Source organism: Sus scrofa, chromosome 3, assembly GCF_054392235.1.
Source record: "Sus scrofa isolate SSC_HxYL_T2T_F1_AM1 chromosome 3, Sscrofa_HxYL_maternal_Yorkshire_Landrace_v2.0, whole genome shotgun sequence".
Classification (NCBI taxonomy): Eukaryota; Metazoa; Chordata; class Mammalia; order Artiodactyla; family Suidae; genus Sus; species Sus scrofa.
The window spans coordinates 18,201,934-18,214,471 of NC_139385.1; the positions used below are offsets into that span (position 1 = coordinate 18,201,934).

Sequence of the window (12,538 nt, forward strand, 5' to 3'; positions counted from 1 at the left end):
GTGGTTTGAGGTTGCCAACTTGAGGGAGGTTCCCTCAAAGACGCAGGGGACCTCAGCTTGTTTTTCTGATACTGAACAGAGAGGGTCTGCAGACAGGAGAACTTGGCAATGCAGGAGCAAGGGGTCAAGGGGTGGAGTGAGGTCACTGAGGAAGTGGGAAGGGCACTAGCCCAGGGCCCCAGGAGAACACGTCTTCTGTGGTGACCATATGGTTGCTCATAGGAGCTGGGGGGGGGGGTGGCGGGAGCAGAGGGGTTGAAAGAGTTCTCGTGTCTTTTTCTCCATAAAATAGGAGCATCTCGGAATTCCCATCGTGGCTCAGTGGTTAACGAACCCAACTAGCATCCATGAGGACGCAGGTTCGATCCCTGGCCTCTCTCTGTGGGTTAAGGATCTGGCATTGCCGTGAACTGTGGTATAGGTCACAGACTTGGCTTGGATCTGGCATTACTGTGGCTCTGGTGTAGGCCGGCAGCTACAGCTCCAATTCAGCCCTTAGCCTGGGAACTTCCATATGCCGCAGGTGTGGCCCTCGAAAGACAAAAGACAAAGGGAAAAAAAAAAAAAAAAAGGAGCATCTCCTAAAGGTGAGGAAGGCAGCCTGAGTAGATGCTAATAAGAAGTGGCTGGTGGGAGTTCCCACTGTGGTGCAATGTGATAAGCAGCATCTCTGTGGCACCAGATCTGATCTGAGGCCGGTGCATGCAGTGGATTAAAGGATCTGGTGTTGCTGCAGCTGGGGCATAGGTTACAACTGTAGCTCAGACCTGATCCCTGGCCTGGGAACTCCATCTGCTGTGGGGAAGACAAAAAAAAGGAAAGAAAAAAAAAAAAAAAAAAAAAAAAAAGAAGTGACCAGCCTGTGGATGAGGCGTCTTCATCTCCCTCCCGCTTAAGGTTCCTGAATGTGGGTCAGGGCGGAGCTGCAGGTGGATGGAGGACCACAACTGTGAGAAGGCCTGGGGGCCACAGGGGCAGGGTCCAGGCTCCCAATGTAACTTCTTACAAATGAAACCAAGAGACCCTATCAGTTCTTTACATAGAGACTCCAGTGGGCTTCTTGTCTACAGGCGCAAACTCCTGAAGAAGACGCAATTTGAGGTCCCTCATGGTCTGCCTTCTGCTGATCTTTTCAAGCTTTAGCCCTTTCCCCTTCATTCCAAGCCCCTGAGCTCCAGCCATGGTGCAGAGCTTACCATTGCCTTAAAACTGTCCATTCCAGAGTTCCCGTCGTGGCACAGTGGTTAATGAACCTGACTAGTATCCATGAGGATGCAGTTTCCATCCCTGGCCTCGCTCAGTGGGTTGAGAATCTGGCATTGCCGTGAGCTGTGGTCTGTAGGTCACAGACGCGACTCAGATCCCAGGTTGCTGTGGCTGTGGTGTAGGCTGGTGGCTACAGCTCCGATTGGACCCCTAGCCTGGGAACTTCCATATGCCAAGGGTGTAGCCCTAGAAAAGACAAAAAGACAAAAAAAAAAAATTGGCTGTTCCTTGCTTTTCTCTCTCTCCCTTACCTTGTCAGCTTGGCAAACTCTTATTTAAGACCCAGTTTAAGTGTCATGCCATTCCCCTGTTCCACCACCATCTTCGGACCTGGGTTGCTCTCCTGACCCCACTGCTATCTGCTTTCGGGTGTACCTCTGCTTTGAGAGGTCGACCAGACACTTTGAATGGACCCATGGGTTTCAGAGTCAAACAAATTTGTATTTGGATCCCATGTGTCCGTGGGTAGGTCATTTGTCTCTGGGAGCCTCGGTCTGGTAATCTGTAAAAGAGAGACCAAAAACAAAAACACCTCGTGGATCTCTTGAGACCCTTCAGTGACGGGATGCTGGTGTGGCACTTTAGACCCAAGTGCTGCTTGGACTAGTCAGGACATTGGTTTTAAGTGACCAGAATCTAATCTTAAAAATCTCCTTTTAGGGAGTTCCCTGGTGGACTATGGGTTAAGGACTTGGCATTGTCACTGCTTGGCTTGGGTTACTGCGGTGGCTTCAATTCAATCCCTAGCCTAGGAACTTTTGCATGTTGCAAACATGGCCAAAAAAAGGTCACCTTTTACAGATGATGTGTTCGAATCAGGGTCAAAGAAAGTTCACATATTACAGTTGGTTGATTAGTTTCTTAGGACTCTTTTAATATATTTCCTCTCCTTTTCTTTTTTTGTTTTTTGTTTTTGTTTTTGTGGTGCCGCACCCACAGCATATGGAGGTTCCCAGGCTAGGGGTCTCATGGGAGCTGTAGTTGCCGGCCTACACCAGAGCCACAGCAACACCAGATCTGAGCTGCGTCTTTGGTCTATACCATAGCTCTCAACGACGCCGGTTCCCCAACCCACTGAGCAAAGCCAGGGATCGAACCCACATCCTTATGGGTACAATTTGGAATTGTTTCCACTGCACCATGATGGGAACACTTGGTTTGTTTTTTCTGGCCAGGGCCGAGGCATATGGAAGTTCCCAGGCCAGAGATGGAGCCCAAACCACAGCAATGACAATGCCATGTCCTTAGCTGCTAGGCCACCAGGGAACTCTGCATTTATAGTGTTTTAGAACAGTGCCCAGCACATAGTAGGCAATCAGTAAATGCCAGCTATTATTCGTGTCACTTCTGCTCCTGCCCACACCATCCAGTCTCATCCAGGAGCAGGCTCTCAGGTGAAATACAACCCATAGGGTTTTTTGTTTTTTGTCTTTTTCCTTTTCTAGGGCCACTCCTGCGGTATATGGAGGTTCCTAGGTTAGGGGTCGAATTGGAGCTGTAGCCGCTGGCCTACGCCACAGCCACAGCAACGTGGGATCCGAGCTGACTCTGTGACCTACACCACAGCTCACAGCTAAACTGGATCCTTAACCCACTGAGCGAGGCCAGGGATTGAACGTGCAATCTCATGGTTCCTAGTTGGATTCGTTTCTGCTTCGCCACAAAGGGAACTGTGAGACTGAGGTTTGGAGAGGTTAGACCTCTTGCCCAAGATGGTACAGCCAGTCCATGGCGGAGGGAGGGTTTGAACCAGTCGCTTATAGAACACATTAATGGCTGCTGCTCAGATGGCCCCTCAGATGACAAGATGTCCTCCGGTCACACCTGTTGGCTCCTTCTCAGCCTTTTAAGTTCAGCCCAAATACTCTGTAAAAAGTAGCAGTGATGAGAGGTAAGATTTATGAAGCACTTGCTATACTTCAGATAAGGTGCAGAAGGCTTTCCATTTCCATAACCTCGGAGTTCCCGTCAGGGCTCAGCCAGAATGAACTCAACTAGGACCCATGAGGACACAGGTTCGATCCCTGGCCTCGCTCAGTGGGTCAAGGATCCAGTGTTGCCATGAGCTGTGGTGTAGGTCACAGACACGGCTTGGATCCCGAGTTGCTGTGGCTGTGGTGTAGGCCGGAAGCTGCAGCTCAGATTCGACTCCTAGCCTGGGAACCTCCATATGCTGTGGTGCAGCCATTAAAAAAAAAAAAAAAAAAAAAAAGATCCATTTCCATAATCTCATGGTAGGTGTGAGGCTGTTACAGCCAGAGAAACTAAGGCTGACAGAGATTAAGGAACCTGCCCAAGATCACTCTGTAGGTGTGACAGCCAGGACTCGAACTCAGAAAGCAATGATTCTAGAGCAGGCCTTCCCTGCCCCCGGTGTTTCTACCTCTATGAGGCAGTCTCTTGGCTGGGAACCAACTCCTTCCTCTTGAGTCTGAAGCCCAGGCTTCCTCCTCTAGCTTTTTTTTTTTTTTTTTGGTCTTTTTAGGGCTGCACACGTGGTATGTGGAACTTCCCAGGCTAGGGGTCAAATCGGAGCTGTAGCCACCTGGCCTACAACCCAGCCACAGCCACGTAAAATCCAAGCCACATCTGTGACCTACACCACAGCTCATGGCAATGCTGGATCCTTAATCCACTGAGCCAGGCCAGGGATTGAACCTGTGTCCTCATGGATGCTAGTCAGATTCGTTTCTGCTGTGCCACGACAGGAACTCCTACTTAGCTCTTTTTCTTTTTGTTAGTTCCCAGACCTGGGGTTGAATTCTTGCAGCAGCTGCAGGCAAAGCTGGATCCTTTAATCCACTGCTGGGGATCGAACCTGTGCCTCCGCAGCCACCCAAGGCACTGCAGTAGGATTCTTAACCCACTGCACCACAGTGGCAACTCTTCTACTTAGCTCATTAGAGCTGTTATTTGTGCCTTGCCCTCCGCTAGCCGCCCAACTCCGACTCCTTCACCTCTATAGCTCCCACCCCTCCCCGCCCAAAGAAGAGCCCAATTATTCCATTTTCCCCCTTGAGGCAGGCAGGGCGGAGGTGCTCCTAGATGCACACAGACCTAGAGAGGGTAAGAGACTCTCCCGGGGCCACCCATTTGTAAATGCAGGGGCCAGGACAGACGCCAGGTCTCCTGCCTGCAGGTGGCTCTCCCTCCTCCTGTCCCTTCCCCAGCTCTGTTCCGTGGGGGCGACAGAAGGCAGGACAGCCTTGGCTGGGGGTGGGCACGGGGGGCCTGTACCCGGGCCCGCCGGGGGGCGCACTGATGGACTCTTCCATGATGGCCAGGGAAAGGGTGGCGAGTAGGCTAGGGGTGGGCTGAAGCAGGGATGAAGGAACAGGTTATTTTTGCATTTTGACATTAAAAGATGAGATTGGCAGCCACTGGCCAGCAGCATCTGTTTTGGTCTGGCATTGGCAGCGAAGGCGCGGAGCTTCTCCACGGAGGGAGGGAGGGGAGGGGAGGGGAGGCTGCGGTCGGTCCGCTGGGCGAGGCGGCGCCTCGGCGGAGCGAAGGGCTCTCCCCTTTAAGAGCTCCGCCCAAAGGGGCGCTGCCACCCCTAAGGAGGCGGGCGCCGCCGCTTCTCATTCATTGTCTTGACGAGAGCATCCTCAGCGGGCAGTCTCCGGCTCCTCCAGCTCCTTCCTCCGCCTCCTCCTCTCCCTCCTCCGTTTGGGGGGTCACTCCTCTCTCAGCAGCAGGTAAGACCCCCCGGGGACGGGGGCGCGGGACTCGGCATCGCTGCTCTGGGCCACCTGTGGGGCAGGCGAGGGCTTGGCAGGAGCGGGCTGTGGGGGCGGACGGACTGTCAAAGCGAGCTGGCTCGGCGATGGGGACAGAGCCGCTCCACGCCCCGCGTGGAGGGACTCGCCTGAGGGTGCAGGTGCGCGTGGGCGGGTCCATCCGTGTGTCCGGGAGGGCGCGGTGAGGGGACGAGGGCGAGGGGCCACCGCAGCCATGATGGAGGTGGGGGAGCCCGGGGGTCAGGACATGTGCCGGCCAGACTCCCCTTGGCATCTTTGGGCGAGTTTGGGGGCGGGAGGGGGGCAGGGTGGGGTGCACCGAGCAGCTGCCCTGAGCTGGGAGACAGGAAGGGGTTGAGAGCAAAACAAGAAAAGCCCAAGTTCCCCTTTCCGTGGTTTCCGGGCCTAGTACCTGCGGTGGGGGAGGAGGCAGGGTGGGGCGCTGGCTTCCTGTCTCCCAACCTCCAATTTGGGGGCTCCTGGCTCCCCAGATCCAGGCTTCTCATTTGGGAGGGATCCCCCCCTGTCCCCAGACGGGCTTCCCCACACACAGGTTCCTCACCCGCTTTCTGGGCAGGTGGACCCAGGAGCCCCTTGGAGAGTCGCAGGGTGGGCAAGGGTGGCTGGAGCAGCCCCCCCACACACCAAAGGGCTAGGCCAGAAGGCAGAGGGTGAAAGGGTGAAGCTGAGGTGATGGAGGAGAGGCCCGGAAGGTGCTCTTGAGTGGGCAGCACAGGTCCCCACGCTGAGCTGGAAGGTGATGCTGCTGGGCACCAGGACCCGGCCTAGAGCGTGGGCAGCCAGAGGCAGGCCCCTTGGCTTTGCGCACTGACCATCCAGCAACCGTGGGGTGGGGGAACCGTCCTAGCCCGACTCCAAGAAGTGAGTGCCGGCTGCTCCCTTCCCATGGGTGGTTCCAGAGGGGCTGGGGAAGGAACCAGGCCAGGCAGGAAGCAGAGAGGTGTATGGAAGAGGAGATGCTCGGGCCCCAGCCATCTGCCTGTTTCTGGTGCCCAGAGGGCCACTGAGCCACTGAAGAAGTGCCTCCTGGGCAAACCCACAAGCCACATCCCTCTGTGTGTCCAGCCCTGAGCCTGGAGGTTGGGAGTGCCTGGCCTTTAGGAGGCTCCCCACGTGGGTGTGAGGGTGTGAAGTTTGGACCCTGTGACTGAGAGACCCCACCCTCCAAGCTGTCCACACCGAAGGCCCGGAGTGTGACCCAGCGGGGGATGAAGGACTCTGTGTCTGTCAGCCACTCAGTGGGACAAATCGGCCGGCACCAGGGGCCACCCCACAGCGGGCTCTGCCCCCGAGGCCGAGGGTACAGGAGCCAGGCTGCGGTGGGTGGGCCCTGCAGGTCAGCCAGAGGTAGGGGGGTCGGGCAAGGCCACTGTGAGGGTAGCGGGATGTCAATTACAGAGGCCAGCAGCAGGGCGCCGGGGAGACAAGCTGGGGAAGTTAGCTGAGACCATGAAGGCCAGGCCCAGGGGTGTCCTGGGGGAGAAGGGGACCAGTGTAAGGTCCGCGTTGACCCAAAGGGAGAAAAGCCTTCTACTTGTGTGCCCGCCAGGATGAGCCGGCAGGTGGTCCGTTCCAGCAAGTTCCGCCACGTGTTTGGACAGCCAGCCAAGGCCGACCAGTGCTATGAGGACGTGCGCGTCTCACAGACCACCTGGGACAGTGGCTTCTGTGCTGTCAACCCCAAGTTCGTGGCCTTGATCTGTGAGGCCAGCGGGGGCGGGGCCTTCCTGGTACTGCCCCTGAGCAAGGTGAGCGCCTGGAGTCCTAGGTGGCCTCTGGTCATCCAGTGGCCTCTCGGGGGTCCTGATTAGGTGACTGTCACCAAACCTTCCTGGGCCGCAGTGCTATCGTCTGTACAATGGAGCTGGATCAGCTGAACTTCACCCTTCTTCCAGCTCCTACATGCAATGGTTGGGTGGGAGCTGAAGCTCTTTGGGGAGGTGACACGGGAAGGGTCATAGAGTGAGTCCTGCAGACCCGGGGCCAGGCCTCCCACGTCTCAGCCTGCAGCTTGCACCCCTGGGGAGCACAGAGAGGGCTGGGCTGGGGTCTGGGCAGGCCCAGCAGTGCTCTGAGGGTTTGCAGGGACGCTGGGTGGGGGTCCATCTGAGCCTTTAAGAACCCAGCAAGCTCGGACCCCCAGCTCCCAGGCAGGGATGATCCAGAAGCCCCCTCCCCCTGCCCCCAAGCCAGTCCCCCCTCGATTCCTGCCCCTCCTTCATGCTGTCTGCTGACCCCCCACCCCCAGCACACTCCTGTGCTCTCGAGGGGTGAGACAGGAAGGGGAGATGGGCCCTGCGTTGTTACCTTAAAAGGGCCGATGGAAACAAAGAGAAGAGGAAGTGGTGAGAGCTGGGCTTGCTCTTCACACAGGAAGCCCTGCTGCAGCAGCTGTCCCCGGAAGTGGCCGTTTCCAAACCTCTGCTCCCGCCTGGGGGCCACTTATGACAGACGTCCCCCTGTCCCTGTCCTTTTGGGAGGACCCGTTCCCACAGCCCCTCCATTCCCACACACTCCCCTAGGGAACCCCAACCTCAAGACAACGCCCCCATGCCCCCAAGCCTGTCCCCGCCCAGGGCCCTGGCCTGTTAGTCCCAGGGAAGCCTCACTTGGGGAAGCTGGGATGGGGGAGCGGGTCCTGGGCCACAGGGAAAGGGATGAGAAACTGAGATAGAGATGACAGCAGCCTGGCCAGGGTCTGACTGTAAGGCGAGCCCCACATATGCATCCTGCCCTCCCCGTGGCCAGCCCTGCTGAGCTGTCCCAACCCTCCAGCTCTAGGCCCTGCTTTGTCACCTGGCGACCCCACAGCTTTCCCCTCTGTACCTCTCTGAAGGGGTTGGGGAGGTAGGGGTTGGATGGGCTTTGGAGGGCAAAAGCACCCCCCTCAGAGGCCCTGCTGTGTCCTCTAGACTGGCCGTGTGGACAAGAATGCGCCTATGGTCTGTGGCCACACGGCGCCCGTGCTGGACATCGCCTGGTGCCCGCACAATGATAACGTCATTGCCAGTGGCTCCGAAGATTGCACGGTCATGGTGAGTGGGGGGGTGGTGCTGGGGTGGGGGAGTGGGGGGCAGTTCAGCACTGGATCGGACATTGGGAGCCCCCAGGACTCACTCGCCCCTTCTCTGCAGGTGTGGGAGATCCCTGACGGGGGCCTGACGCTGCCCCTGCGGGAGCCTGTCGTCACCCTGGAGGGCCACACCAAGCGCGTGGGCATCGTGGCCTGGCACCCCACGGCCCAGAACGTGCTGCTCAGTGCAGGTGCCTGTGGGGGAGAACCCGGGAGGGTGGTCACCTGACAGCGAGGGTGGGAGGCTCAAGGCTTCTGATACTGGGGACATCGCCCAGGTTGTGACAACGTGATCCTGGTGTGGGACGTGGGCACTGGGGCGGCCGTGCTGACGCTGGGCTCGGACGTGCACCCGGACACAATCTACAGCGTGGACTGGAGCCGAGACGGCGCCCTCATCTGCACCTCCTGCCGGGACAAGCGAGTTCGCATCATTGAGCCCCGCAAAGGCACCATTGTAGCGGTGAGTGGCCGTGACCTTTGACCCCGGGGGCTTGCCCCCGCCTACCCATCGCCCCCTGGGCCCCTAGAGGCGGCCCTCTCTAGCTCCCAGCTGGGGCCTGGCCCTGAAGGTGCGTGTGCGGATAGGTGCCTGACCGACCCCCTCCCTTTCCTTCCAGGAGAAGGACCGTCCCCACGAGGGGACCCGGCCCGTGCGAGCTGTGTTTGTGTCCGATGGCAAGATCCTGACCACCGGCTTCAGCCGCATGAGTGAGCGGCAGGTGGCGCTGTGGGACACGGTGAGTGCTGCGTGGGGAGCAGAGCCAAGCCTAAAGGCTTGGTCCCTGCCTTGCCACGTGCCTGGCCGGATGGCCATGGCCTCAGTTGACCCACCGTGAGATGGGGGTTTCTGCTGGTTGGCCTCTGAGCCCCCCACCCCACCCCTCCATCACTGCACCTCCCAACGTGGCCCATCTCATTGTTACTCCCACCCGTCTCTGCAGAAACACCTGGAGGAGCCGCTGTCCCTGCAGGAGCTGGACACGAGCAGCGGCGTCCTGCTGCCCTTCTTTGACCCCGACACCAACATTGTCTACCTCTGTGGCAAGGTGGCCCAGGCGGGCAGGGGGTCGGGGGGAGCGAGGTGGGCGGGGGGGACTTGGAAAGGACCGTGATGGCTGGAGGCATCAGTTGATCCTCCCTCGCGCCCACCACCTGCAGGGTGACAGCTCTATCCGGTACTTCGAGATCACTTCCGAGGCCCCGTTCCTGCACTATCTGTCCATGTTCAGTTCCAAGGAGTCTCAGCGTGGCATGGGCTACATGCCCAAGCGTGGTCTGGAGGTGAACAAGTGTGAGATTGCCAGGTGACTGCCCCGGTCCCTGACCTGAGCATGCTGCTTGGGCAGCGCTGCCCTTCGGTCCCAGTGCAGCCATGCTGTGGGCACTGCTCACCCGCCTGTTTCCACAGGTTCTACAAGCTGCACGAGCGGAGGTGTGAGCCCATTGCCATGACGGTGCCTAGGAAGGTGATGCTCCCGCGCCCCTCCCCGGGCTCTCGGAGGGACCGGGTGCTGGCGCGGCACGAGCATCCTCTTAACCAGCCTTGGCCTTGCCCCACAGTCGGACCTGTTCCAGGAGGACCTGTACCCGCCCACCGCGGGACCTGATGCTGCCCTCACGGCCGAGGAGTGGCTGGGGGGCCGGGACGCCGGGCCCCTCCTCATTTCCCTCAAGGATGGCTATGTGCCCCCAAAGAGCCGGGAGCTGAGGGTCAACCGGGGCCTGGACACTGGGCGCAGGAGGACGACACCAGAGGCCAGTGGTGCTCCCAGCTCGGTGAGAGGCAGCCTGGGAATCAGGATGGGAAGGTGGGGCAGGTAGGGCAGGGGCTGCTACCGATGTGGTCCCTGACCCAGGGGAAGGAGGCTGGGGCAGCCCAGACTCAGCCTCGGAAAACAGGTTTCAGGCTTATAGGCCTGCGGCTCTCTGGCTGAGAGACAGAAGGGCCCAAGCCCTGGGGTTCTTGGGAGGAGGCTTAGCAGCCAGGAAGGAGCTGGGCCTGACGCAGCCCTGGATCCCCCCAGGATGCCATATCCCGGCTGGAGGAGGAGATGAAGAAGCTCCAGGCCACGGTGCAGGAGCTACAGAAGCGCTTGGATACGCTGGAGGAGACAGTCCAGGCCAAGTAGAGGACCAGCAGCGGGGCCGATGGCATCTCACTCCCTCCACTCCCACACCTCAGGCCGCAGGGGTAGATAAGAAAATAATAATAAAATGGCTTTATTTTCTGGTATCGCTCAGACTCTGATGACTGGTCACTGGATGCAGGGTCTACTGAACTGACCTGTCCTTGAGCTTCTCTCTCCGTAGCCTTGATGAAACGGACCCATGGCAGGCACCCAGGAGATGCCTCCAAATGCCCTGGACCACAGACAGGCACAGACCGTGGCGAGTGGGAGCCAGGCCACGCCGATGTGGGTTGAGAGCCCTACTGTTGTCCAGCTGGTGGGTCTGAGCGGCTTGGGGCTCCAGCCTGGAGCCTCAGGCATTCTCACACTTACCCCCAATCTGCCTTTCCTAGTCAGCCACAGCAGGCTGCATGCAACTGTACTTACACTGCTGCTTGCGGGGGAAATGAAACTAGCACCACATGGCCTCTCTCAAACTATAGGTCCAAGGGGTCACAATAAGGGGCTTTTTGTTAGGGCCGCACCCCTGGCATATGGAGGTTCCCAGGCTAGGGGTCCAATCGGAGCTATAGCTGCCAGCCTACACCGCAGCCATGCCAGATCTGAGCCGCGTTGGCGATCTACACCAGAGCCCACGGCAATGCTGGATCCTCAACTCACTGAGCAGGGCCAGGGATCGAACCCACATCCTCATGGATCCTAGTCGGATTCGTAGCTACTGCACCACAAGGAGAACTCCCTAAGGGGTCCTTTTGTAAGAAGAAAGCTTAGAACCAAAGCAACGGGCCAACCCTAGCCTACAGGTGGGGGAGCTGAGGCACAGAGCAGGAGAGGGGTCTGCTGAGGGGCAGATCCCGAGTCATGGTTAAGACTCCCCTTCTAGTTCAGAGACTTCCCTGCACAGTGCTGCTGCCTCAAGCCCTGTCTGTGGGCCTGGCCTCTGTGAGAGGGCTTAGAAGTGGATTTTTTTGTTTTAAAGATCAGACTCATAGTGTATGGAAGTTCACAAGCCAGGGATCAGATTCAAGCTGCAGTTGTGACCTAAGCGGCAGCTGCAGCAATGCCGCCAGATCCTTAACCCACAGGCGAGCACGGCATTGAATTGCTGTCCCACCCAGCTCTGCCAGGATGCTGCCAATCCTATCGTGACAGTTGGAACTCCTGGAAGTAGATACACAGCTTTTGGGGTCACACCCGCAGCATATAGAAATTCCCAGGTTGGGGGTCCAATCGGAGCTACCGGCCTATGCCACAGCCACAGCTCCTTGGGATGTGAGCTGTGTCTGGGACTTACACCACAGCACATGGCAACGCTGGATCCTTAACCCACTGAGTGAGGCCAGGGATCAAACCTGTGTCCTCATGGATACTAGTTGGGTTTATTACTGCTGTGCCACAATGGAAACTCCTGGAAGTGGATTTTTGATGGCCAACTTGGCAGGTGACACCCCCCCACACCCCGCCCCACCAAGCTGGGACACTCTTAGGGATGAGTGTCCAGGCCATAGCAGGGCTTCGTGCATCCATGCAGGGACCACAACGAGGACTAAACGTCCCACTCAAAGGCCCGCCTCCCTTCGGCATGCCGTACAAATGTCCCTGTCTGTCCAGTTGGGTCTCAACCTCTCTGCAAGCCATGTGACTGTGGGCAAGTCACTTCTCTCCAGGCCTCAGTTTGCTCATCTACAGAATGGGGAGGAATGCCACACCAGCTCTGGATGTGGATGCAGGGGGTGGATCCAATCAGGGGTGTCGTGCAGAGAGAACATTTGGAGCCTGGGTCTCAGCCTCCAGCTCCCGGGGACAATGGGCCCTCCTAGCGAAGCAAGACTTGTGAGCAGTCACTCGTTCTCCTCCCGGCCCAGGGAAGCTGAAAAAAAGTTCAGGAACAGATCCTTGAGACCCAGAAGGGCTAGCACCTAAGCTCCATGACCTCCAGCTTTAACATTCTCCCTCTGATAGGAAAGAGGGCAGGAAGCGAGGAATGGCAGTAATTTAAGGAAACTGGCCTTGAAAATAGGGGAATAGGGTGGGTGGGATGGTGGAACTCTGTAATGTCTCCCCCTCAAAAGGCCTTGGTCCCAGCTGAGTTACTTGCCATCCCTCCTGGGTCTCGGGGGCCTCATCTGTGCCAGGCCTAACCAATCCTGGCACCTGTGTTTAAGGCTGACACTGGGGAGCTCCCGTTGTGATGCAGCGGAAATGAACCTGACTAGCATCCATGAGGATGCAGGTTTGATCCCCGGCCTCCCTCAGTGAGTGAAGGATCTGGCATGGCTGTGGCTGTGGTGTAGGTCCTAGATGCG

General features: G+C 58.1%; 1 protein-coding gene and 1 long non-coding RNA gene across 2 annotated transcripts; one reads left to right on the forward strand and one right to left on the reverse strand.

The window, feature by feature from the left end:
• Window positions 1-2,119: 2,119 nt before the first annotated feature.
• Window positions 2,120-8,508, reverse strand: LOC146404449 (uncharacterized). Its single transcript, XR_014840435.1, has 2 exons — window positions 8,326-8,508; window positions 2,120-3,132 (listed from the first exon to the last, which is right to left on the reverse strand). It is a non-coding gene; the product is annotated as an uncharacterized LOC146404449 (long non-coding RNA).
• Window positions 4,854-10,336, forward strand: CORO1A (coronin 1A). The gene is made up of 11 exons (XM_021088028.2): window positions 4,854-4,964; window positions 6,577-6,775; window positions 7,940-8,062; window positions 8,162-8,291; window positions 8,379-8,563; window positions 8,721-8,840; window positions 9,045-9,149; window positions 9,262-9,407; window positions 9,512-9,569; window positions 9,664-9,879; window positions 10,128-10,336. Exons 2-11 carry the CDS (start codon window positions 6,578-6,580, stop codon window positions 10,230-10,232), a joined length of 1,386 nt encoding a protein of 461 aa, XP_020943687.1. The 5' UTR covers window positions 4,854-4,964; window position 6,577; the 3' UTR covers window positions 10,233-10,336.
• The last annotated feature ends 2,202 nt before the right edge of the window (window positions 10,337-12,538 follow it).

Excerpts from the sequence above, each read along its gene's own strand:
- CORO1A (XM_021088028.2), top strand. The coding sequence starts at position 6,578 with ATGAGCCGGCAGGTGGTCCGTTCCAGCAAGTTCCGCCACGTGTTTGGA. Across the intron at positions 9,408-9,511 it reads AACAAGTGTGAGATTGCCAG|GTTCTACAAGCTGCACGAGC; the intron begins GTGACTGCCCCG and ends CTGTTTCCACAG. Across the intron at positions 9,880-10,127 it reads CCAGTGGTGCTCCCAGCTCG|GATGCCATATCCCGGCTGGA; the intron begins GTGAGAGGCAGC and ends GGATCCCCCCAG.